Source organism: Rhipicephalus microplus, chromosome 10 (genome assembly GCF_043290135.1).
Source record: "Rhipicephalus microplus isolate Deutch F79 chromosome 10, USDA_Rmic, whole genome shotgun sequence".
In the NCBI taxonomy this organism is placed as follows: domain Eukaryota; kingdom Metazoa; phylum Arthropoda; class Arachnida; order Ixodida; family Ixodidae; genus Rhipicephalus; species Rhipicephalus microplus.
The window spans coordinates 58,311,790-58,336,386 of record NC_134709.1 but is presented as its reverse complement, the minus strand read 5'-3'; the positions used below and the strand labels follow the sequence as shown (position 1 = coordinate 58,336,386).

At 42.7% G+C, this 24,597-nt stretch overlaps 1 protein-coding gene across 8 annotated transcripts in view; it reads left to right on the top strand.

Annotated features, from left to right (window-relative positions):
• Vinc (vinculin) overlaps nt 1-24,597 on the top strand; it is a 65,258-nt gene that overhangs the window by 6,619 nt on the left and 34,042 nt on the right. For 7 of the 8 annotated variants that reach the window (XM_037431779.2, XM_037431778.2, XM_037431777.2 and 4 more), the window contains exons 2-13: nt 2,638-2,745; nt 3,500-3,671; nt 5,102-5,247; nt 7,404-7,572; nt 9,611-9,765; nt 11,576-11,794; nt 15,169-15,361; nt 18,662-18,807; nt 20,009-20,101; nt 20,895-20,964; nt 21,190-21,338; nt 22,203-22,268. In XM_037431779.2, the coding sequence (XP_037287676.1) occupies nt 2,638-2,745; nt 3,500-3,671; nt 5,102-5,247; nt 7,404-7,572; nt 9,611-9,765; nt 11,576-11,794; nt 15,169-15,361; nt 18,662-18,807; nt 20,009-20,101; nt 20,895-20,964; nt 21,190-21,338; nt 22,203-22,268 (1,686 nt within the window). Of the gene's footprint in view, nt 1-912; nt 1,005-2,637; nt 2,746-3,499; nt 3,672-5,101; nt 5,248-7,403; nt 7,573-9,610; nt 9,766-11,575; nt 11,795-15,168; nt 15,362-18,661; nt 18,808-20,008; nt 20,102-20,894; nt 20,965-21,189; nt 21,339-22,202; nt 22,269-24,597 lie in introns of those variants that run through there. The other variant, XM_075875739.1, reaches the window with a different exon arrangement.

Here is a 24,597-nt window from a genome sequence, read left to right as displayed (position 1 = left end):
TATTCAGTGAAATTTCTACATCAGCATTGAAAGAACTTAGAACTTTTTCTCAATGTTTCAAAATTTCATATATTTATGTCTCTTGTATTAAGGTTCAACAATGTCATTGACCTGCTTAATTATGTAACTGTAGAAATGCTGTACCTGTAGTTGTACATACAAACATTGCGTGTGCAAAGGTACATACAGCCCCTCAATATGAGGCAATTATTTATTTCATTTATTTGGACAAGTGTGTATGTGTGTATATATATATATATATATATATATATATATATATATATATATATATATATATATATATATATATATATATATATATATATATTCTAATACCTTTATTGCCTGAAAGCATTGTAGAAGATAGTGGGGAAAAACATCAGATGTACTTAGCTACATGATAAGTAGCTGGTCATTGCATATCTCTATTGTGTATCAGGTCATCATTTGCATTGTTTCGCCAGAAAAGCAGCTCGTTTTCCAAAACCTGTGCATTTCTAGTGGGGAAAGAAAAACAATGCTAGGGCTAGAAAGAAGAATCTAAACAAGTTTGTATTAATCACTTAGGTATTTTGTTGAAGCTGGTAATGCGATCTGGTCGAAATGCAATACAGTTTTGAACCCCTTTATAAGAGGCCTGCTCCGGCCAGCGATTCTCGTCTTTCATATGAGATGTTTCTCATAAGCAGGGGACCGTATATGCATTTTCCCATCCCCCATATTTACTGTAGGCATACTTCTGTCTCTTATACCCATTTGTCTCATATATCAATGTCTCTTATATGGGGGTTCGACTGTAGTTACTCTTTGGTTACAAGTAGCTCAATATAGTAGTCTTGACCGTGTAACATTTATGTGACTGGGCAATTTGTCAAACTGGTTTTCAGCGGTGGAGATTACGGAGAGTACCTATTGAAAAGCGTGCGGTCCTTCGTAGAAAGACGCTCGCATCATCTAGGAGGGTGACACGTTTGCTCAATGTCGCTTATGTGGGATACCGAATCGTAAGATGCTCAACTTTCTCGACGGTCGGTGTGGGTGGGGGGGATGAGGCTGGTGCTGTTAGATTGTCACTGGTAGAAAGCATGAGGTGCTATGGGTTAAAGGAAATGAAGGGAGGATTTTTTTCATCCATAGTGAAAGTACGCTGACAGAAAGGTCAATGTTGTCAGCACTGGATTGTCTGCATGCTTGGGATTTACCACATTAATATGCTTGCATTGCTGATTACTTTAGGCATGAAGCAGTCTTTCTGGCATGTACAGGGGGAGCCACTGTGGGTTGTGCAGTGTTTGCATTGTTTCTCTCTTATCTTCTTGTATACTTCTTGGCTTGCCAATTGGGAAACTGTGTGTTTGCTTGTATACTACAAGCTTGGATTTCTATTTGTGCAATGTGGCATGAAGCCATGCAGGAAACATCAAGAAAAGTTGCTTCTATAGCTCCCCTTTCAGTAACCATCTTAAATTTATGTAGGCTTCCAGAAAACTAATTTTTTATGTCAGAAAACCTCTAACACCCTCGACAATTACTGATGTTATTTAGTGGCTCATGGCTTTGAATAGGATCTTTAATACAGAAGTGTGAATTAAAAGACAGCATGATTAGTATTTCACTCATTGTATTTCAGCATGATTAGTATTTCAGGATAGCAATACAGTTTTTTTATGCATTGTTCCTGTTTCTGTTTTCTACTTGGTGCTATATAGTGTGGAAGCCTAACATGCATGGCCTTTCATCTCGCAAGTGCTTAGAAACAGCTGTGCGTGCTAGTTTAAGTATGCAAATGCACCACCTAAGCACACACAGTATAATTTGCAGCGCTAACTACCTGCTTAAAACTGGGTGCTTCAATTTCTGTTTATGTAAATTTTATGTTCTCTGCCTGAACCATCCCTGAAACAGTGGAAACATTATATTAAACCTTAATGTGCAGTAGTAGTAATAATAATGGTTTTATTTTCACCAGTATATAGTTGAGTAAAAGCAACTATATTTTAACTACGTTCTCACTGTACATTATCTCTCAGTTAGAAATTCACTTTTTTTTTTAATGCTCAAGTATCACTGATAATTCCACTGACACTACATTTTGCGAGATAACTATGGGGCCCTAGAAGGATATGCTACAAGTAAAATGGGCTTGGAGAAATGATCGTTGGCCTAGTTTTTTTGAGAAGTAAGCAGTTTACAGAAACATTACACTTACGTCTTTGCAGATATTAAGCCATTAGCAGTATGCTGAAAAAAATTTCACATTTCCGAGTAGCTCTACAGCTGCAGTGATGATGACCTGGGCCCTGAAAAGAAGTTTTTTCACTGAAGTCATACCAACATCATGTGAAATGTCGGAGGAGGAAACAAAAGTGGTCCTAGGTGCAAGATTGATTGGCAGTGCCCAAATGAATTACGGAAATATACTGCTACTGCATTAGGAGTCAGTTAATGGAATATTTCTACGCTTTGTTCGGAACTGCATGCAGTGGATAGTGGAGGATGAGTACTCGCTTGTTGTGAAGTAGCTAAGTTCAGTAGTATTTTACTGTTTTGCTTGGCAGATGAGACACAGAGGGGCTGATATTGTTTTTTTTAATTTTATTTTTCAATGATAATTGCTGCTGTCACTCCACCTGCCAGGTGTCTCGGCTGGTGATCCTCCATGAAGAAGCTGAAGATGGAAACGCCATGCCCGATCTCGAGCGCCCCGTCAAGGCGGTCAGCATGGCTGTCTCGAACCTCATCAAGGTGCGTTTCCGTTTGTGGTACTGTGACTAATCTATGTTGTACAGCATGTTGTAAGGCCTTTAGCAGGAAAGGGCAGCACAAAACATAACACCGATGTAAAATTAATCGGTAGTACATGAAGACCAACAATACAATACAACATGTTTGAAACGAACGACTCTTAGGCAACTACAACTTTACTTGGAAACACTAAACAAGGACGGCAAATTATTTAGTGCAAGTTTAAATACTTGCATTTGTCTTGCAAAATACATCAATTATTATCTAGTTTATATGTTGGTTGGTAACACAAATGCACATAAAGCAAACAAATAGGAACACTTAAATGTTCAGGGACAAAAAAGAAAATCGTGATAGTTTGTTCCAATCATTTTGTGCTTTCTTCACTTGTTTCAGTTGTTGAGGCATTCTTTTATCAGTTTTATAAAAGCGCAACAATGTATGTGTACAGTACTCATGCACTCGAATGTAAAAATTTATGGCTAAGTAATGCTTATAGTCTTGTTTTCAGCATCTGCAGTTAGTGTCATATCGGCGTAATTTTGACCCGAACACATACATTGGATTCAACATTACCTTTAACAGCCAGGTCTGCAGTGACATGATGCGGTTATCATGAGCAATTGATCACGGCACTCATTAAACTGAAAAAGTACGAGCTGCATGTAAATTCGTGAGGGCTGTACCAACTAGCCTTTTCGCGGGCTTCACTGACATCGAAGCGAATGTGTGAACCCGTTTTCTGTTGCACCAGGTGGGACGCGAGACGATCAACAGCAGCGATGACCAGATCCTGCGACAGGACATGCCCGCAGCGCTGCAGCGGGTCGAGCAGTCCTCCAAGCTTCTCGAGGAGGCCTCGGCCATGCTCAAGGCTGACCCTTACTCGCAGCCCGCCAGGAAGAAGCTGATCGAGGGCGCTCGAGGTGAGAGTTGTGTACTCAGACGTGGCGAGATGAGTATGTAAAGTAACGAAAATTTGCAATTTCGGAAGAAGCTCCTTATTAAAATGAAAGCCTTATGTGTCAGAGTGAATCGGAAAATGCGATGTTAGTCATGTGTGAACATGAACGGTCAAACAAAACCCTAGTTAAACGTCGTGGGATACTTAAGTGAATGAATGTGTATATCTCACCCCTATATTGTAGTACGTCCCATAGCCCCGCCACTGTGGTCTAGTGGCTAAGGCACTCGGCTGGTGACCCGCAAGTCGCGGGATCAAATCCCGGCTGTGGCGGCTGCATTTCCGATGGAGGCGGAAATGTTGTAGGCCCGTGTACTCAGATTTGGGGGCACGTTAAAGAACCCCAGGTGGTCAAAATTTCCGGAGCCCTCCACTACGGCGTCTGTCATAATCATATGGTGGTTTTGGGACGTTAAACCCCACAAATCAATCGTAGTACGTCCCATAACTCAACGCTCCACCTTGACTTGAGGAAGTCGACGGAATCGCCATCTCTAGGCAGAACAAGTCGCTGCACATCAATGATATTCTGCAGCGTTTCTCGAAAAATGCGGCAACATTTTTAGTTGAGCGGTGGCGCTGTGCTCAATTCATGCAAGCGAAGAAGAAAATTGAAGCCTAAGGTCGTTTAAGAATGCAGGCGTTAGTGTACCGAAAGTCACATGACCTCAAGCCACACGACCTCAATGTCACATGACGTCTTCATGACATCACATATTATCAGAATTTGTGGCCTTGTATAATCACTGGCAGGTGAAGTGTATTAAATGGAAAGCATGGGGGTTCGCCCTTGGAGCAGGGCGGGGGGGGGGGGGGGGTGCCAAAGTTTGACAGCAGTCCTTCCTTGCTTTCTTTGTCACATTTTACACACGCACCAAGAAAAAGACAAAAAAAACTTTCTTATTCTGCACGAGTTACGTATAGTGAATTACGGATTTCAAATTGCGTACCTTACTTCAGTTGCAACATCGTGCAGATAAACTACAGCAGACTGCATTTTAAGTTCATGCCTGGTGTAGCTCTATGTGCAGATAACATATTCAGGACTCCCTGTTGTAATTTTAATTTAAATGTTTGGGCTTGCCTGCACTACTTATGAAAAAAAATCGCTCCTACCTCCTCAGACCCGAAAGCAGTGTTACGTGTGAAACCTACTCGTGCGGATTGTCAGGATGTTGCCTTCCCGAGGACACGACAAACTGTGTGTTATTCACGCATGGTTGCATTGTGCTTGTCCTCTGACAGGGACGCCGAGGTCTATTGTCTATGAGACCCAGTTCTCGGTCAAAACCTGAGAGCCAATGTCCCCTTAGAGTGACATGTCATCTAACATGGAATTTTTTCAACCACCCCTACTCCTCTGCACACCCCTGTGCTTCTGGCATCATTTAGGCATCCTGCAAGGGACATCTGCCCTGCTGCTCTGCTTCGACGAGTCGGAGGTGCGCAAGATCATCCGCGAGTGCAAGAAAGTGCTGGACTACCTGGCAGTGTCCGAGGTGATCGAGTCCATGGAAGACCTTGTTCAGTTTGTCAAGGTGCGTGTTCTTTGCTCATTCTGTAAGTGTGGAAATTTGGGGAAGTTGGTAGAACATAACTTAATATACGAACAGCACAACTTAAAAGTAATCACAGTGTAACTATGGAAGCAAAGGTACAAAAATAGAACTTTTTTCTCTTTTCTTTTCCTTTTCTTTTTTTTTCTTGTATCTTTGCTTCCGTAGTTACACTGTAACTACTTTTAAATTGCACTGTTTGTATATTCAGTTCTTTCTCCATGTCCCATCGTTCAAGTGCTATTAAGGAGTATATATGGTCAAAGTGCATAGTAGTTGAGGTTTGCCACTAAACCAGACTTTTGTGATTGTACCGTAACATGTAGCTGGCCACTAGGGTGCCTGTAGTTAGCCTTTCAGTACATTCATGTGTAGGTTTATCAGTTATTTTTGTCTTCATGCTCGGAAAAGCACTTAATTATCTCCGACAGCCTGTTTGTATTACATTCATTTATAAAGTGCTTGTTTTGTCTAACTAAACTCTATCATGTAGCAGCTCAACTAATTTTTAATATAATGCTCATACAATCTCAATTTTTTTACAATCTGAATAAAGTAGACTTTCAGTAAATTGCTATTTCTCAATTGAAGGTGCTGCTTAATGAAAAAAGTGCATCTGACGAGATTGGTTGCGTACCTGTATTCCGAACCCTTATTCAACTCTCAGCAAATTTTTCTGGTTCCTTAAGCTTCTGTTCGTCGAGGGTTTGCCGTATTCAACTGATATTGTGGTTTTGGTACGTTGGACCCAGCAATTGTTATTTATGGTATGCAGCTCTTGCATCAATCAGGGTAGTGTTTTGTAGGTTAAATATTAATTTATCTGCTTTGTGTGTCGTGAACTCCCGCATGCGAATTGGCTCATTAATCATTGAAGAAGTCAGAGACACTGGCAAATGAATGACTGAAGATTGGCATAAAACTTGTTGAATGTGTGGGCAAAGGTATGGTAGTGACCACACATGCTTAACGATGTATAGACTCTTGTTATGGCAACTGCTTGCAGCGATCATTTGGTGGGTAACTTGGGATAGTGGCATTTGGGCTTGCAATCGGGCACGCTTTGTGAAGCACCGATTCTGGCCACTGCAGTTGCTTGTGACAATGAGTTGCGGGAGAGTCGCGCTTTTGACATTTGGGCTCGTGATCACACGTAGTGCGTTAGGCAGCATTGGCTTACACACTTGCAGTTGCATGTGACAATCACTTGTGCAATGATTGCCCTTGTGATGACTAGAAGACAAATGTTTAGGTATTTGAGAAACTCGTTATTGAAAACCATTAGTATGATCAATTTAAAAAACTAGGTGCCAAAAATTGACTGGCAAAAGGTTTTAGATGCCACATGTAAGCAGGTTAACATGTTTTCAGCCTCCAACATCATAAATAAATTCACAATTAATTTTTACATAATGGCAAATCATTTTAGAACAAAAACGAGCTATTTGTATTTATGACTGGGAGGCGAAAAATTGTATTGCTTATGAATGGCACAGAAACCCCAACTGTCAAACATAGCTGTGCAATAGTCATATGTCCGCGTGGTTTACAGAATGCGGTGTCTTCTTTTGTTCTCTAGCATGCCGAGTCATGTGTCCACTGTCGAATCGGCACGCTTTTGGGTCTGTTTCTTTTCTGCATGGCTGAAAAGGGCAGCACAGGAGCAAATAGCCAGGCCGTTAAAAGACCAGGACGAAGAAATATCTTGTATTGGCTTGGTCTAATCGCATAAGGTCAATTTTCATCCTGTTGATGAATACCTGAAGCAAATTGCAGACAAGACAAAAGCCGTAAACGCATCACATTCTTCTTACTTTCAATCTTCGCTCTCCTCTGACGGCTCTTCAGGATTTCACATTTCCCTACTGTTCGTGCCCTGTCAGCGCAGCGGCAGCGTGTGGTGGCCAGCGTGTCCCATTTCACTGCTGCTAGCTGCTGTTTTATAGCAGAGGTGTAATGGTCAAGGTTTGCTGTCTGTCGTAGATGGAAAATTATCATCAGCGTGAACTGGCATGCGAGCGATGACTGCCCAAGCACAAATGTGCCTTGTAAAGCATTGGCCGGCACTTCACAGTTGCTTGTGTCGATCGTGCGTGTGAGGGTTCTGCCTGTGACGGTGGCGTGCCCTACCTGTGCAGGACATGAGCCCGTGCCTGACAAAAGTGTCGCGCGACGTGGATGCCCGGGAGAAGGAGCTGACCCACCAGGTTCACCGGGAGATCCTGATTCGCTGCCTCGACTCGGTCAAGGTCCTGGCGCCCATCCTCATCTGCAGCATGAAGATCTTCGTCCAGATCCTGGCACAGTGTACGTTGCGCACTCGGGGACTCTCCGTACACTCAAACCTCGTTTTAACAAATGTGCATCTTACGCAGAATCAAGTTCATTACATCCAAAAATTGTTATAAAGGTAAATTCTTGACACTGTCTATTTCAAGAGTATTTTTCATTTACTTTTTTATAACCGATATTTCGATATATCTGGGTTCGTTATATTGAGGTTTGAATGTATATAATTCTATTGGTCAGGTTTCACAACACCTTTCATGGTTGCTTTCTTTTTGTTCATCCATTAGCCAGGGGTAGAGCAGAAGTTTTCAAATATATTAGAATTCGAAGTTTGCCTACTTGGCTATAATATATGTAACAGGAGCACTGGGTAAGAAGCTACAAAATAAACTAAACAGTGGTCTCGTGTCCAGTGCTGTTCTCCTGGTTTGGTATTTAAAGAGGGGGGGGGGGGACAAGAAAGCAGCTGCATCCTCCCTCCCCTCCTTGTGCTATGAACCAAAGGGAGGCCATTTTTAGAAGCATGTAATTGCTTCATTTTAATTTTGGCATCTATTGCAAAACTTGTTTCCTTTCAGACTCGACCTCTGATGGGGAGGGGAGGTGGGCACACCAATCAAACTTCTCACCTCCCCCCCCCCCCCCCTCAACGACCGCTAATAAGCTTCTCTTCAATGACCGTCTATACCAGTTTAGTACAAATTAAATGCCATGGTACTTTATCATCCTTTTAGGGTAAAGATTGCCAATATACAGAATAAAACAATGCAGACACTTTGTATGTACCTTCACTGTCTCCACCCTTTGGTGCTTTGATCCTGGAAATGAGTGAACTACACACTCGCAGCGTTAGCTCGGTGGCAATGGCCTTGCAATGCCAAGCACGAAGTCGTGAGGCAGGTTTGTTCCAATTGGAACAGAATGCGAGAGCGTCTGTGCAGAAAGCAAAAAGTGCACATTGGAGAACTCGAAGCCACCAAGATTAGCACAAAGCTCGTGCTCTGATTGTGGTTTCGATGCACAAGACCCGGAATTTTACCTTAATCCCTTGGGGCACACTGTACACACCTGTGCACACAACTTGCTTTTGATAGTTGTGTAGACTAGTAGCTAAAAAAAAGGGCTAGGTAGAGCAGACTTTCAGCGAATGGAATTCTGTTAAACAGAACTCCCATTAAATGGAACACGTTTTCCCGGTCACTTCAGGTCCTGTTTAACGAGAGTCTACTGTACATGTAAATCTAGATGAATTGAACCTCCTGCAAAGTATATGCGTCTTTAACTTAATTTTCTGTGTTCTGCCACATATAATTGCTTTGCTGAATGCATCACTGTGTTCAATGAGTTGTTCAAAGTTCCCCTTTACGATAGCCACATCAACAGTGCTACAGTCGAACCCCTTTATAAGAGACACTCATGTCAGAGACAAATGGTTATAAAAGGCACCAGTGTGCCTGTTCTGAAGTAGAGTTTTAAAGAAAAATGCATGCTTGGTAGCCTGCTTGAAAGAGACACCTCGTATAAGAGACAAGAATGGCTGCCCACAGCATGCCTCTTATAAAGGGGTTCAACTGTATATGTTTTGTTTGCTGGGAATGAATGTAACATAAAACAAACTGTCACTGTATTTCTAGCCCGAGATTTGATTCCATTTATGCAAAGACAGAATGTGTGTCACTTCAAAATGAGCATTTAATTGCCCTTTAATAAAGATTAAGATTAATTACTAAATCAATACACAAAACAATGTGTTATTACATAATTTTTCTTACACTAGAATGCCGACTGCCGGGGAAAAATGCAGTTTAAATTTATAAACACCTTTATGGAAAGTTTTTCATAAGTCACGCCTGAAAAAAGGGTGATTTATGATTTTGTAAGTCTCACTATAATCAGCCGCTCACTAACACTCATTTCAGTTTTTGTGCAGCTTGATACTGGGCTACCTTGTAATAAGCCTACTTTATGATCGACACGTTGACTTCAATTTTCTGATTGAGAGAATAGAAGGGTAAGCTTGGACAGCCCTAACCTGCTGGTGTGGAATTTGACGCAGCGGGTAAGGGCGTTGAAGAGGCGGCGGAGAACCGCAACTACCTGGCGTTGCGCATGACGGAGGAGATCAACGAGATCATCCGCGTGCTCCAGCTCACCACCTACGACGAGGAGGAGTGGGACGCTGACAATCTCACCGTCATGAAGAAGGCACAGGTGCGTGGGTTTGGCTTTTTTAAGCGACTGTTGTACACTGCAACCTCGTTACAACAAAGTTGCATCTTACACGAAATAAAATTTGTTATATCCAAATATTTTTGTGAAAGTATACTTTTAACACTGTCTATTGCAAAACTATTTTTATTTACTTTATTTTAACCGATATTTCTTTATATCTGTGTTCTTTATATCATGGTCTGAGTGCACACTCAAACCTCGACATAATGAACCCACATATAACAAAGTAAATGAAAAGTAGTCTTGCTATAGATATAGTGTTAGGAATATACCTTTATAATGAATTTTTAGATATAACAGACTTATTTTCATGTTAGATGCAACTTTATTGTAACGAGGTTGGATTGTGTTGTATTTTTTTTTCACATCTAGGCATTATTCGTTTAAAAAATTGGCTGTTATACTCAGCAAGTCCGTTACGGCCTTGGCTGTTAAGAATAAAATTTGCTATGTGAGATTACAATGATATACAGATTTTTATGGTGCATGGGCCAGGGATGGAAAAAGTGTGCCAAATCACGATATAGACTATTTAGACATTTGGATGCTGCCATCTGGGGCTGTGAAGGCGATATTTTCTTGTTTTCATATATCGCGATGAAAATGAAAAATGCCATGAAACATGATATACACCAACCCAATAGTTTTCGTGTGTATGCGTCTGCCGTAACCCTGTTCATTTAGTTGTTAAAAGATGGTAAACACAAAGGTTAGGAGCCCAATATGGATAGACGACATGTCTAAGATTCAGGACACTAAAGGTGTGTAAAAGTAGAATTTCTTAAAAATGCAAGAGTGATATAAAACATGTGTGGTATAAATGCCCCGCCGCGGTGGTCTAGTGGCTAAGGTATTCGGCTGCTGACCCGCAGGTCGCCTGTCGAATCCCGGCTGCGGCGGCTGCATTTCTAATGGAGGCGGAAATGTTGTAGGCCCGTGTGCTCAGATTTGGGTGCACGTTAAAGAACCCCAGGTGGTCAAAATTTCTGCAGCCCTCCACTACGGCGTCTCTCATAATCATATGGTGGTTTTGGGACGTTAAACCCCACATATCAATCAATCAATGTGTGGTATAAATGAATGACAAGTGACGATGATGTTAAAATATGGGACTGTGGCATTCGCGTAAATGCTTGGTCATCACCCTAGAGTCCAAGGACCGAGAGGCCAGTGCTTTCAGAAATGTAACTCTCCAGCAGCAACTTCTGCTGAGAGGCCATGCTACAGATTGCCTGGGCATGCAGGCCGTGTTATGTATTGTCTGGGAACGTAACATGGAAAGCATGTACGTTTAAAAAAAATGCTAATAGTGCTTCATGTCTGATAAGAGGTTCCTTAACAATGCACATTGAAAAACGAAGTGATACTTGTTTCTGGCATAATAATGGAAGATGTGCAAGTTATACGGGCGGACTAAACTTAGTCACAAAGATAGTTCATCACATCTGAAGGTGTATATTGTATGCGAATTTCTTATGACAAGTGTGGACATGTACTATGTGTAATTTGGGACTGGTGTAACTGCTGTGAAGTGTGGTTGTAGCTAACCTTGGAATCCTGTCATTTGTTCAGGCAGTCGATTACTGTTGTTGAGTGTAAATAACCTTTCAGTGAGTTTATCCCTGCCCGTTACTGATTGTTGTCTAAAAGGGGCACTTTCACGAGTTTGCAACGAGTTTTTTCGACAGCCATCGTCACTTTGAGAGAACGTTGCTTCCACCAAGTGACTGTTCTCATTCATCCTGATGAGAGTGAAAGTGATTGCATACCTTGTCTTCTGCGTTCTCAGAATGCTATTGCAGGCAAGATACAGTCCGCGCACGATTGGTTGGAGGATCCCATGGCCGTGACTGGTGGAGTGGGTGAGAAGTCTCTGCGACACATCCTCGACTATGCCAAGCGAGTCGCCGACCGATCCTTGCCTGCCGATGGTGACGCTATCCGCAAGCTCTGTGGAGACCTCGAGTCGATGACGAATGCCCTGTGTGAATTGCGCCAGGATGGCAAGGTTAGTGTTCTGATCATTTCTGTGCTTTTCTTTGGATGTTTGTGTCGGGAAGGCTTTCGCGAATATTCGAATATTTCGAATATTTGAACCAATAATGCAGTATTTTAATTCACTTCGTATTCAATTTAAATTATTGAAAATTTAGAAGCATTCGAAACGAACAAATAAATGCATGTTAATCAGCGTACGTTTTGTAAAGTTGGTTTCACTGCATTGGAGGTGTGTTAAGCAGTGAAAGCACCTTGTCAAGTGTATAATAATTTCATATAATGTTTTGTTAAATGGTTTCACTGCAGTGAATTGATGCTAAGTCATGAAAAAACATGTTAAGGGGAAATCTGCACTGCCGCAAAACCTCACCTTAAGGCTAAACCATTCGCTTCCGCACTCTCCACTGCCGTCTTCGCCTAGTATTCTGCCAGAAAATTTTCGCGCCTGCTGGCAGCATGGGTTGGCACGCCTAAGCCGCTGTAAAATGCGCAACAAACGTTATAGAATGACAAGCTTTGTTTTGTTTGCTGAACAATGCTTGGCTGCATCAGATGCGTCAGTGTGGTTTTTGTGAAAAAGTTCAAAGCACACTGGCATGTGAAGAACAACTTCGCATTTTTTACACTCCCAACGGCTCTCAGACTTTTTGTCCTGTGCCTTACACACGAAGAAAAGTCTTGATGAATTCTGCTTGACTTTGTTTACCAGGATGTGGCGAGCGAAATGAACCCATTTGGCGGCTTGGAGGCGCGTTGGTGACGTCGGGACAAGCGGATTTCTTTCGTGTCTTTTTCGCAATGCCGTGTTTCGAAAAAGCCAGAATAGTGCACTCTTCCAAAAGGCCTTGTTTTTGGGCTAGTTGGTACATACTTGGTGCAGAAGACTGAGGCGCAAAAAATAAAACGTGGAGCAGGAGAGAAGACAGAACAGCGCCAACTACCAACTGTTTAATGACCGTCTAGGAAACGCATTGGAAAGAAGACAAAACCGCGCATGCGTGCACAGCCAACAAACATCGCACAGCGTCATGATCAAGGCACTAAGTTATCCAAAAAAATGCATTTCTGTTGCGTACAACACAATAGATGCATCACTGATACAATCGGGCCCTTTCTTTTTGATAAAATAGGCTTCCAAGAGCTCTCTAGCTGTTTGTTTTTTGCTCCCACCAAGAATCACCGTTTTTTCAAACTATGGCACCATCCGCAGGCTTTACAGTGCGCTGGAAGATGCGCATGCTCACTTTTGCCTAAACTATTGGCATGCTCCCTCAGTCTGTCATTAATGCAACGCCCCGTTTGACTGATATAGAACTTGCCACAGCCTAGGGGAGTCCAATATACCACGCCCTGTGCGCAGCGCCTAAAAAGTCTTGTGTGCTGCTTCTTCCAGTGGTTTTGTCTTCTTTCCAGTGCGTTTCCTAGACGGTCATTAAACAGTTGGTAGTTGGCGCTGTTCTGTCTTCTCTCCTGCTCTTCCTGCTTCACGTTATGTTTTTTGCGCCTCAGTCTTCTGCACCAAGTGCACTCTTCGCCACTAAAGAAATAAGAAAGCACACTTGCACATCTAAAAGACACGGACAATCAAGTCCATCGAGCGGATAACAACCCAAGCAAAAGGCAAAATCAAAATACCATGCTGCCATCTTCGAAAGAATGTCAAAAATAAACATTTTTAAGGCAGCCAGTGATTCGCCGGTCAAAATGCTTTTGGCCTGGCCTTATTTACTCGATTGGCTTTCGCCAATGGAGCAAGTAAGGATATTACCCCCACATTGATTCATTTTTCAAGTTTAAATGCGTGTTATGCCGATTTATGGGCTCCAAGTATAGAAAATTTCAAAACGTAACATATTTTACAGGCTATCACTTGTATTCAAGCGAAAGGCAAATCTTGCTACAATTCAAGGTTTTTCCACTTCCTTTGATGCAAAAAAAAGGCATCTACACATGTGTCATTTAAACTTTTTAAAAACATTGTGCAGGCCAGTTAGATCATGACAAATATGCCCATGTTTCTTTATAGTATGCATTAAATATATTATTCGATTTGAAATTGTTTGACCAAAACCACTATTCGTTTCGAATTCGCCTCGAACCCTAAATTTCATTTTTCACACAAGTCTAGTGTCGGGTGTAAGGCACAGAAAGATTTCATGAATGAGCACAAGGTCACAAGTTTGATCCCTTTTGGCAGTGGCTGCATTTCAATGGAGGTGGAGTGCAGGCATTACTGTAGCTTCATTTGCATGTAATTTATAGAACACCTGGTTGTTTATATTTAGAGCTGTGCACAGTGACATTCTTCTTATCTGTAGCCTTACATGCTGCTTTTGGACGCTTGAATCACTCAGTAAATCAGCAATTAATGCCTGTTTTTTTTTTCTTCTCATCAGTTGCACTGTTTTTTGCTTCAGCTACAGCTATGCAAGTGTGATGTGGTTACTTTCAGTCGTGGTTGAGCCTGAGTGGGGACGGAGTTTCTCAGCGGCCATTGACCCTCTTTTTGCATTTTGTGTAACTGAGCTGATCAAGAAGTTCGACCTCTGTCGTGCTTGGTCACCATTGAAAAGTGCAATGCGTCATTCATATTATGAGGAACACCAGCTCTTTGCTGTAATGAATATTTTTTAAATGCATGCTGGAAGCCAGTGTTTCATATTTCAGTATGTGAAAGTGTGCACCAACAGTCGTACCGCTTTGCATCTTTGCATTCTGCAGACCTCGTCTTGAATTAAATACGAATCACACGGGTTGCTCTTGCTGATTTGTTGAGGAGGCATATACACTCAAATCTCATTAAAACAAATTTGCATTTTAAGCATAAATAAGTTTGTCATATTCAAAAATTCGTTGTAAAGGCATATTTCTAACATCGCATCTATTGCAAGACCATTTTTTGTTTACTTTGTTTTAATCGGTATTTCATTATATTTAGGTTCGTTTTATCGATGTTTGAGTGTAATTGTTAGGTTCAGGTTGTGAACAGTTTTGCGGCATTTAATTGAAGTTTCTCTTCACATAGTCTTCAGTGCGTCACTGGGAACTGTGCAATTTATTTTTTTTTTCTGCACCACCAGTCACCGAACCTGTCATACCATTTTACAAAACTTGCAGGGGGGGACCTGCCGTGGCGTTCTAGTGGTTATGGCGCTGGAATGCTAATCCGAAGGTCGTGGGATCGAATCCCGGCTCCATCAAAAATGCATTTTTGGCTGCATTTTTGATGGAGCCAAAAATGTTTGAGGCCCGTGTACTTGGATATCGGTACACGTTAAAGAACCCCAGGTGGCCGAAATTTATAAAGCCCTTCACTGCAGCGTCTCTCATAATAGTATGGGGGTTTTGGAACGTTAAACGCAAGGTATTATTAAAAACCTGCAGGGTGCATCACCCCAAGCCCAATCACTGGCTCGTGGGGTCGGCCTGAAGCTGCGTGAGTTGAACAATCTGATTGGCCAGGCCATCACCAACGTGGAGCGCAGCGGCATACAGCAGCTGGCGCATACCGTGGGTGGCCGTGTGGAACAGGCGCTCAAGTGGCTGGTCAACCCTGGTGTCTCGGACCGTGGCCTCGGTAGGTTGGCAACGTTCCCTCGCTCTGTTAATATCCATATCTGTTTGACAAACCATCTTAAAGGCGCTTTGAACCGCTTTCTCAAATCATCAATGACCTCAGTTCATACAGCGACTACAGTATTGGAGTCGTAGGGTTGGTTGCGGACTTCAATTACTTTCTCTCCTCTCATCCCGATGATTGCGCTGGGAGCTACACAGCGGGGATGGCACAAGAGAAAGAAGTTAACGCCAGCATGCATCATTGCTTCAAGCACGTGTGATGTGATACAAGATTGCTCTCTACCCTTGTATATCTTGTGTGCACTAGTGTGACTACAGTTTTATTTTAGCAGGCTATGAAGCTTGGCACAAACATGTGGTGGGACCTCATAGCGAGAAGCTCGTGCAATCCGAGCACCATTCTTGATTTATGTCTACTGTTGACCAAAAGCTTGTCCTTTTTGACAGTGCCAGGAAGTGACAGTGCCAGGACGTGTTACAGGAAGGTGCTAACAAGAAGGTGCGCATAAAGTTCTGCGAGTTCAATGTAAATTACTACCCAATGCAGAAAGCAGGCTTTAAGAAAGCAAATGTGTGCAGTAACATTAAAAAATAAAGGCACAATTATGAAGTTGCCCTATGGTAGATGTACAGTTTGTGAACGCATACATTTTCAAGTGTTTAGAGCCTATTAAGAATCAATAAAAACAAGGGAGAGAAAATGGTACTCAGTAAATAAAAATAAAAAGGAAAACACATTTTTGTGCTTGAAATATTTACATTAGCACTGCCAGGTGAAGTTGCCTGAACTGTTTTCATTTTGGCATTCATTTGAGATAGTTTGAATGGCATTTATTCAGGTTCCTGCAAATACAGCATTGTTGTAAATTTGCTTGTGTACTATGTGCTGAGAGGTGAAAGCATCTCTTGATAAGTTTGAAGGCTGAGCATGTCGGTTGTAGTGCCTTGGTTGATGGGTTGTGCTACATTGAAGGGACGTAAGATGGAGAAGGCACTTCAGAATGTGTGTGCTTCTTCACTGTGGGCCATCAGTTTTGTGCTACCCAGCATCGACAGTTGTGTAGTTGAGCCCACATATAACGGCCCCACTTAAAAATGAACAATATCCGTGTGACCGTGAAAATATACATTGGTTCAACGGCACAGAATCGCACTTACAACGAACGTCTTTGAGCGCTGCTGATCGGTTACAGTGAACGGAGTCAGCACTCTGCCGACTTCCCGGGAAACCACTTTCGACCACCGATCAGGCCGCTCTCCCCGACCGCTTTTTGAGCACCCCGCATCGCCAGACGAGGCCCATGTTTTCACACTGCCATCAGTGTTTTGAAGACTGGTGAGCCATCTAACCTGTTTTTGATCGCTGGTGCTGTCGTTGACGTCGCTCGCTGGTACTGTCGTTGGTGTCGCTGGCTTGGAGTGACCAGACCATTTGCCAACATCGTCAGCCACTGACTGTATCCGATCGTATGCGTTTAGTGCACATGCACACACTACCCCGCCGACTCAGATAACTTGCGATTCGTTTCATGTTTAGGCTTGTTCTCGCTCACTTCGCACTCGGCTCAGCATGTCCTCCGCACGTTTGCGGAAGTGTGAAAACGGCTGTTAATTTGCTCGGAAAGAATCGCGAAATATCGAAGTCGGTGAGGCCACGTTAACCCGCCGGGGCAACAAGATGATTTTTTACTACGACTGCTGATTCTTTGAACACCGCTGGGCGCACCAATCCAGGCAGCCGTGCTTTGACTTCTGCGCGTGGAGGCACTCGTTCAAGTTTTTCTACGCGCGTTTTGTGGACCTTTCAAGCAAGCTACCCGACCTACCTCCTTCCCGCGTGTTTTGCTTCTCAAGGTCGCCCTCCCGCCGTGTCCTCCCCTCTCTTCACTCATTCACATCTCCTTGCCCTTCAGTCGCAAATCTGCTCTCCCCTCTTGATCACAACCCCTTCGCCCGTCTCCACCGCTCCGCGACGCCAGCTACGCTGGCTCAAGCTAGTTTCGTTTTCTGACCAGAAACGGGCCCAGACATGTTACGCGCATTCTGGCATGTCTGTCACTTGTGCGCGTCTTGTTCACTCTTGGTGTGCATGTGTGGTCAGGATGGCAGACGGCAGGTCTTGCATGATTTTTCCTGCTGCTCAACAAAACGTCGAAAGTGTGACCACTTGGCTTGAGCGTAATCCGCGCGTTAGGTGCCGTGTTGCGGAGCGCTTGCTCATAGCTGTTGACCACCTGGCAGCCAACTTGCCGCTTCGGGCGTCCTGGTATTCGGTTGGGGAGATGGTGAATATTTCGTGGGCGGCGGTGACGGCTACATGCGCGCGAAACTGTTTTTCCGAGGCCAACTCCGAGCCTAAAGCTTCCGAACAGGATCACTCCGGCAGCAATTTGTGGCAGCGCGTCGTCGACTCTGACCTGGGAGAGCGGGTGGGACATCTGTTGCGATGGTTTAATTACGGCCGATGGTGATGCCGACACTGCGGAACCGTGCATGGTTTAGGGCATTGTGAATGAAGTACATGGCGAGAGCGATTTGGAGGAATCGGATTGTAAGAACGACGAAACTGTGGAGCCAGTGCCTCATGCAGCTTATGCCACGGACCTCGGTGAACGAGCACCCTGTCGTTTTAAATGAACTTGAGACCGCCCTTATTGCCTGTGCTCGTGAAATCACGTGCATGACAGACTTTTTTGGGCAAAAAAAGTTTGTTTTCACTCTCACCTTTTTTAAAAGCTGTGTTTCATTTACTATGAACTTCGGGATAGAGCGAACGAATGCCGCATCAGGCTTAGGTTTGTTATATGCGGGCTTGACTGTACTAATCTTCGTCGGCACCTAGGTAAAAAAAATTATAAATGGTGTATGAAAGACATAGCACAAAGAAAACAGTGCTGTATCTGTGCATTTTCTTTCTTGCATAGTGTCCCTCATGCTCTGTTTATCATTTTTAGCCAGTACTCTTTATTGGCTTCTTCATTACTGACTTCCAGATATCGTCCTCCTGTGGTCTAATTGTTATGGTGCTTGAGTGTCGCCCCAGAGGTTGCGGGATTGAATCGTCACCTCGGTGGCCACATAATAATGGAGGAAAAATTGATAGGGGATTGTGTGTTTAGATAATAGCTGCACATTAAAGAACCCTAAGCGGTCAAAATTTCCACAGCTCTCCATTGCGAAGCTCCTCATAATTGTGTTGTGGTTTTGGGATGCAAGACCACAACAATCATTATATACTTCTACAAAAGCAGTGGAGCCCAATTCTCACTTCTTCATGTTGCTTTGTTCCACCTAACAGGTGAGCATGCCATCCAGCTGACAGTAGAGGAAGGGCGGAGGACCGCTGAAAGCTGCCCGATGCCGCAGCGGGCCGAGATAGTCCAACTGTGCAACGAGATTGACTCGCTCACGCGCAAGCTCAAGGACCTGTGCAGGCGAGGCCAGGTGTGTGTGGGCGTGCAATTTAACTTGTCTTGGTAGAGTGCAGCATTGAGTGGGTTTGCAAACATTCGTATTTGGCAAAACATGTACAAAATGGCAATGAAAGGGGTGAACTACAACTGCATGGCAGTCACGTTGGTGGCTACCATGCACTTTGCCGTACACTGAAACCTGATTATAACAAGGTTGCATCTTACGCGAAAATATGTCCTTTATATTCGAAAATTCGTTATTAAGGTATATTCCTAACACTATAATAATTGCAAGACTGTTCATCATTTATTTCATTATAACCGATATTTTGTTATATCCAAGTTCGTTAAATCGAGGTTCGAATGTACTTTAGCGCTGTGAAGCGCGAGGGCGCATGTTCTACTTCTGGCGATGGCTAACACATTTTCAAGGAGCGAAAATTCTAAGAACAGTCATGAACTTGGATGTAGTTGTATGTTGATTGATTCCAGGTGGGTCAAGTAAATCCAGTGTCCACATGGCACAGGGGTGTACTTCGTAATCATGTCTTGACTTCGAGATGGAAAACCTTTTTGATTTTACTGCACAGGCGGTTTGCGGTTCGTCTTCCTAATTTTCGTCTTCACTTTAATTTTGTCCTCAAATATGCATTCAAATATGGCTGAATAGTTTGTATGGCCACTGGTCAGTAACCAACTTTTTCTGACATGCTTGTGAAGATGACGGGGCGATGCGTTCGCGTGAATGGAAAGATGTAGGGAATGTAGAGGAGTGATTGCAGGGAAGAGGCTGGTGACTTTAGCAGATTTCCAAAGTGAATGTCAAATTCGGCCTTTTAAGTGAAGCACTCAAGTAGTAATTTCTGCCTTTCTCTCTTCTTTCCTTCATTCCCAACTTGGACTCTTTATTAAAATAGACTACTTTTTTCGTGTTTTGTTGTCTCCTTAGTCCTACTCTTGAACACTTTCTTTGCTGAGCAATCTGCACAGCACTGCTGTTAAATGTGTGAGGGTGCACGAAGAACATTGAAGGGACGAACACTGTGTAAAAGATAACAGAAAGGTAGCTAACGGCAGGCAGAGCAGTGTCCTATGTGCATCGGAGTGTGGAGTGCCCTCTGTTGCACTGGGCACGAGAGCACATTGATGGATGGACTCTGTGAATAAATTCACAGCTAACGTGTTTATCTTCGTTGATTTGTGTACCATAATTTTTTGTTCACAATGAACAGGGCAACAGTCCAGAGGCACTGCAGACTGCTCGACTCATCTCGTCCAAGCTGCTCGAACTGAAGCACAAGATTCAGAAGGCCCTCGTCAACAGGGTAAGCAGTAGTTACCTCCAAGCACTGCGTTACCCTTAGTGAGTGCAGCACGGAATCAGCGCGTTCTTTGTTCGCACTCAGCACAAGACACTTTGTCACTTTATAGAGCTGTCGGCAAGTCTGGGAAACTAGACTAGGTTAGCGTCAGTCCTTGTCTCTATTGTCCGTCATGGAAGATTTTTTGTGTGTATTGCTACCGGGTTCAGGGAAACTAGGTTTATGGCTGATGAGAATGCAAGTACATGATGTTCACTAGCAGAAAAAGTAAGCAGCATTCTATATGGTCATATAGAATGCTGCTGCAGTGGTTGCTAATTCAACTGTTCCGGTTGTTGAGAAGTGGCAGTGTGTGAGAAATAATCGTAAGGCAGTACAAACATTGTTTATTGCAACTTTGGTGTTTGTTTTTAATTACACACAGCCAATATTTTAGTCATGCGTTGGTTTCAAGAGCCTTTGTTTCAGTGCTGAAGTGTTTTACCATGTCGGTGACGTCACAAAAGGTAAGTCGTTCATTTCTACCTGCTGAAACATGCTTGTTTCATTCTTTTTTCTTGCACAAAAAGGTAGACTAACTTAGACAAATGGAACTTATTTTAATGGGGTACTTATCATACGCTGCGCCGCCACTACTTCTTAGTTTTTGAAGTCAGTTGTGCTGTAGAAACTGACTTTCGATTGCAAACTTGTCTTCTTAAGTTCAAACATTGTATGCCTCGGGCATGACTCCAGAGCAGTGCTGCTACAGGCTTACATTTGGGTACCATAATCACGCTAACGATGTTGCGTGCAGGTGGTAGAGGATTTCATCGACATCACCACTCCGTTGAAGATGTTCACCGAAGCTGTGCACGCTCCCGAGGGTAAGGCCCTGTTGCATGCTTCTGCTGGTGATGTTGGCCGTGTAAACGGTGCACCTGTATAGTTAGCGTTAACATTGTAAACATAAGTATTGTTGAGATCTCCCTCTTTCCCCAGTGTTGGATAGCAAACCAAAGATCTGTCGTCAGTTATTCGTTCCTGCTTTTCGAGCCTTGCCTGTCTCTTTCCTTCGATAGCTTTTTGTCACATGCTTTCACCTCTCAAAGGCACGCCCAACAGAGAAGCCAACTTCCAAGACAAGGCTCGCAACCTGACAGAGTTCTCGCAGAAGGCAGCCCGCACGGCACGGAACGTTGCTCTCGGAGGCGCGTCGAACAAGAAGCTTGCCGAGGCACTCTTGTCTTCGGCGGCTCAGGTGAGGCGTCTTTGGAATCACAGGCGCTTGTTGTTTTACTAGCAGTTGTTTACCGTAAGTCACTGCTGGCTCTTGATAATAGAATTAACTTATGAACGGTAGTGAGATCTGTTTGATGCAATTCTTTGAAGGTTGCCAAGACCCTTGCTATTGGCTTGAGGGTTGCTACTGGGTCTTCTTGTGCACTGGCTACTATGTTTTGTCTGACCTTCCATTTTGACGAGCAGCTGGTACACGACCGAAATATCGACAAGTTTAGTTTTTATATCGCGATAAATGAACGGAGTCATGGAAATGTTTGAGTAGCGGCATACACATGCAAGTTTACTTCATAATTCACGTGCTTTGACGGATTTTGTGGGCTTTCGATTTATTTGGGAAGGGGGGGAAACAGCAAGACAAATTTTAGCACGAAATACGCTCAATTCTGTGGTTGAGACATTCTACAACTTAATTTCCACTTTAGCGATTCAAATAATAATTAAAAAGTTGACAAACTAAATGTAATCAGTAAGTTATGATTCAGTTATGAAGAAAGTGCTGGTGGTAAGTTTATACATGACTACCAATAATGTGCTGCTGTCGTCATTAGTTTAGCCCTTGGTTGTAAAAAATCTTAGAGAGACTGTGTACATACAAGCTGTAAAAAATTGTGGGTTTTAGTCAGCTTTTATTATGCCTATCATTAAAGAGTATTATATTGTAGTCGCACACAATGCATCAATTTTGTCCTCTTCTAATCTGTCGTTGCATGCAGCTTACAGAAATTAAATATGTGATATCTCATTGTGTATCCAGTGTAGTCAAAATCAGTGGTGGATGGTTAGGCAGGGGTTCCTCTGACACTATTCTTTGTCTTTTCAGGTGGAGAGTTTGACTCCGCAGTTAGTCAATGCTGGTCGTATACGGATGACCTACCCGGACAACAAGGTACCTGTGTGATGTTTGATGTTTATATTAGAGATATTATATTATATTATCATATTATAAGTTTTTTATGAACTAATTACTAAGTTGCATTGTTAAGCCTGTTTTCTGTACAAAATCTGTCTGCTGGATTGAAGTGATGCACAAATACTTGAATTGGGACTGACATCTACTGTCAAAAAGATGTTTAGCAGCAACGAGAGATTTTATACAAGTTGATACACCTAGAGATGGTGCACAGCAGATGTCAGCTCCGTTTTGCCAACATCGTGGCCATTGTCGCTGCGAATATTGTTGCAATTTCTTCTTCGTACGAGATTACTGCAATGAAGGGTTCAAGTGGCAGTTACGGTAACAAAAGTTGAGGCTTGCGATCGTCAGTGGTCAGTTCTGATGTGCTGTCAAATACAAAATTTAAGCTAAGCTAGTGAGCGATAATTTCACTGCCTTGGCTCTATATCACTGGCAACGAGTCTGCTGTAGATGCCAGAGCTTTGGTACGATGGCTAATCCTAAGTGTGTGAATGGCAAACAGCACATGAGGAGTTGATGCAGTTCTAACAGGGACCCATTTACTCTGGTGTATTTGAAGATTTGATAATTTTTGCTCAGTCATCAAGCTCATGCTCGTCCTTGCACCCGTACCAAAGGGTCTGTGTGCGTCTGCTCGGCACCAGCTTTCGAAATAAAAGATTGGAGAGGACCTTAATTCTTGACACTGCTGTCTAGTAGTGGCGCTTGCGCCTCTCTATTCGTCCGCCCTGGGGTACTTCTTGGCTTAACTTTCTGTTTCGCAGCACTGCTAAAGTTGATATTGAAGACCACGCAGAGTGGAGTGCGTAGTTGATATCTGCACCACCGCATGCCGAAATGTTTTGAGCTGCTCACAAGAGAACAGGCTGCTCTTTCAGTAAACTTATTTAATTTTTGTTAATTATCTAAACTGTTAATTGACCCTTATCTCAAAGAAGTCATGAAACGTTGCCCGACAACTTTCAGCTATGCATGTTCATTCGGAATCCTGGCCATCCATTCAATGCTATTAGGCTTGTGCGAATAGTAAATTTTAGGTTCAAAGCAAATTTGAAACTAGTAGTGATTTGGTATGAATAATTTTGAATCGAATTTAAAAAGCATATAAATAATATATTAAAAAGAAAACTGTGCATATTTGTCATAACCCAACTAACCAGAACAATATATTTTGTATTGAAAAATTTGGTTCAAAGAAAGTAGAAGCAACTTTGAACAGCAGCAGGATTTGAATTTTAGTAGAATGCAAGTTATAACCTGTAAAATATGTTATGTTTTACAATTTGCGATGCTTTTACAATTTACTACAATTTATTATATTGCATAGCCATCATAACAAGCTTTTAAACATAAAGGAATTATTGATGAACTTTGAAGTGGGACGATAATGACGATAGTTATAGCGCAAGAACAAAACGACGACACAGAGACAAGAAGGACAGAAAGACACGAGTGGGGCTTTGCAGCAGTGCAAAATTTTTTTAAAAGGTGTATTCACGGTAGAACACCCGTTCACTGCAGTGAAACCACTTTTACAGGGGCCTACACGTGGACATTTGTTTCATGCGAACACGTCGAAATTTTCAATAGTTTAAATTTGAATCTAAGCGAACTTGAATTCGGTAATATTTTTTCAAATATTCACTCAAGCCTTAATACTATATCTTTATTGGTTTTATCATCCGGGTTCATTAACAGATTTTAGAGCACAATTTTGGTTTGCGAGGCCATGTTTCCCTCAACTCAACAGTTTGTGTCATTTAAGTGAGCCAATGAAAAATGTTTGTTGTTGAAATATCATGGCAGTGCAGCGAGGCCTGCTGTGTCATACTCGACTAAGGTTCGGCGCATCATACCGTTCGGACTGCAAAGTGGTGAAGACATTATGTGCACAAATCGGGCTGACCCTTCGACGTTAATGCATGATGGCTCAATCGCTATACCAAAATGAGCCTTTGCTGCGTACGTCCATGTGTATCACTCCGAACCGAAAAGTCCTAGATTAGTGTGCCATCTGTCGGGAACTTCTAGAAGCCGGTGCAAGCACCGTTCAGACACTTCTCGCATTCCTTTGCCAGGCTGAAAATGTAACCAGCTTTTGGACTTTGAGCACTACTGTGATCCAAAAAACTGCTGTAATATTTTACTACTTCCTAGTTTCAATTTACTATTTTAGAGCAAGTGAAGATTAACTATACGCCTAAGATTTCAAAGAACTTGGAATGACATCATCTTGCCAGTGCCTATGGCGGCCTGTGGTGATGCATTGTTATTTGAGGATTGAAAGAATTCTGGGATT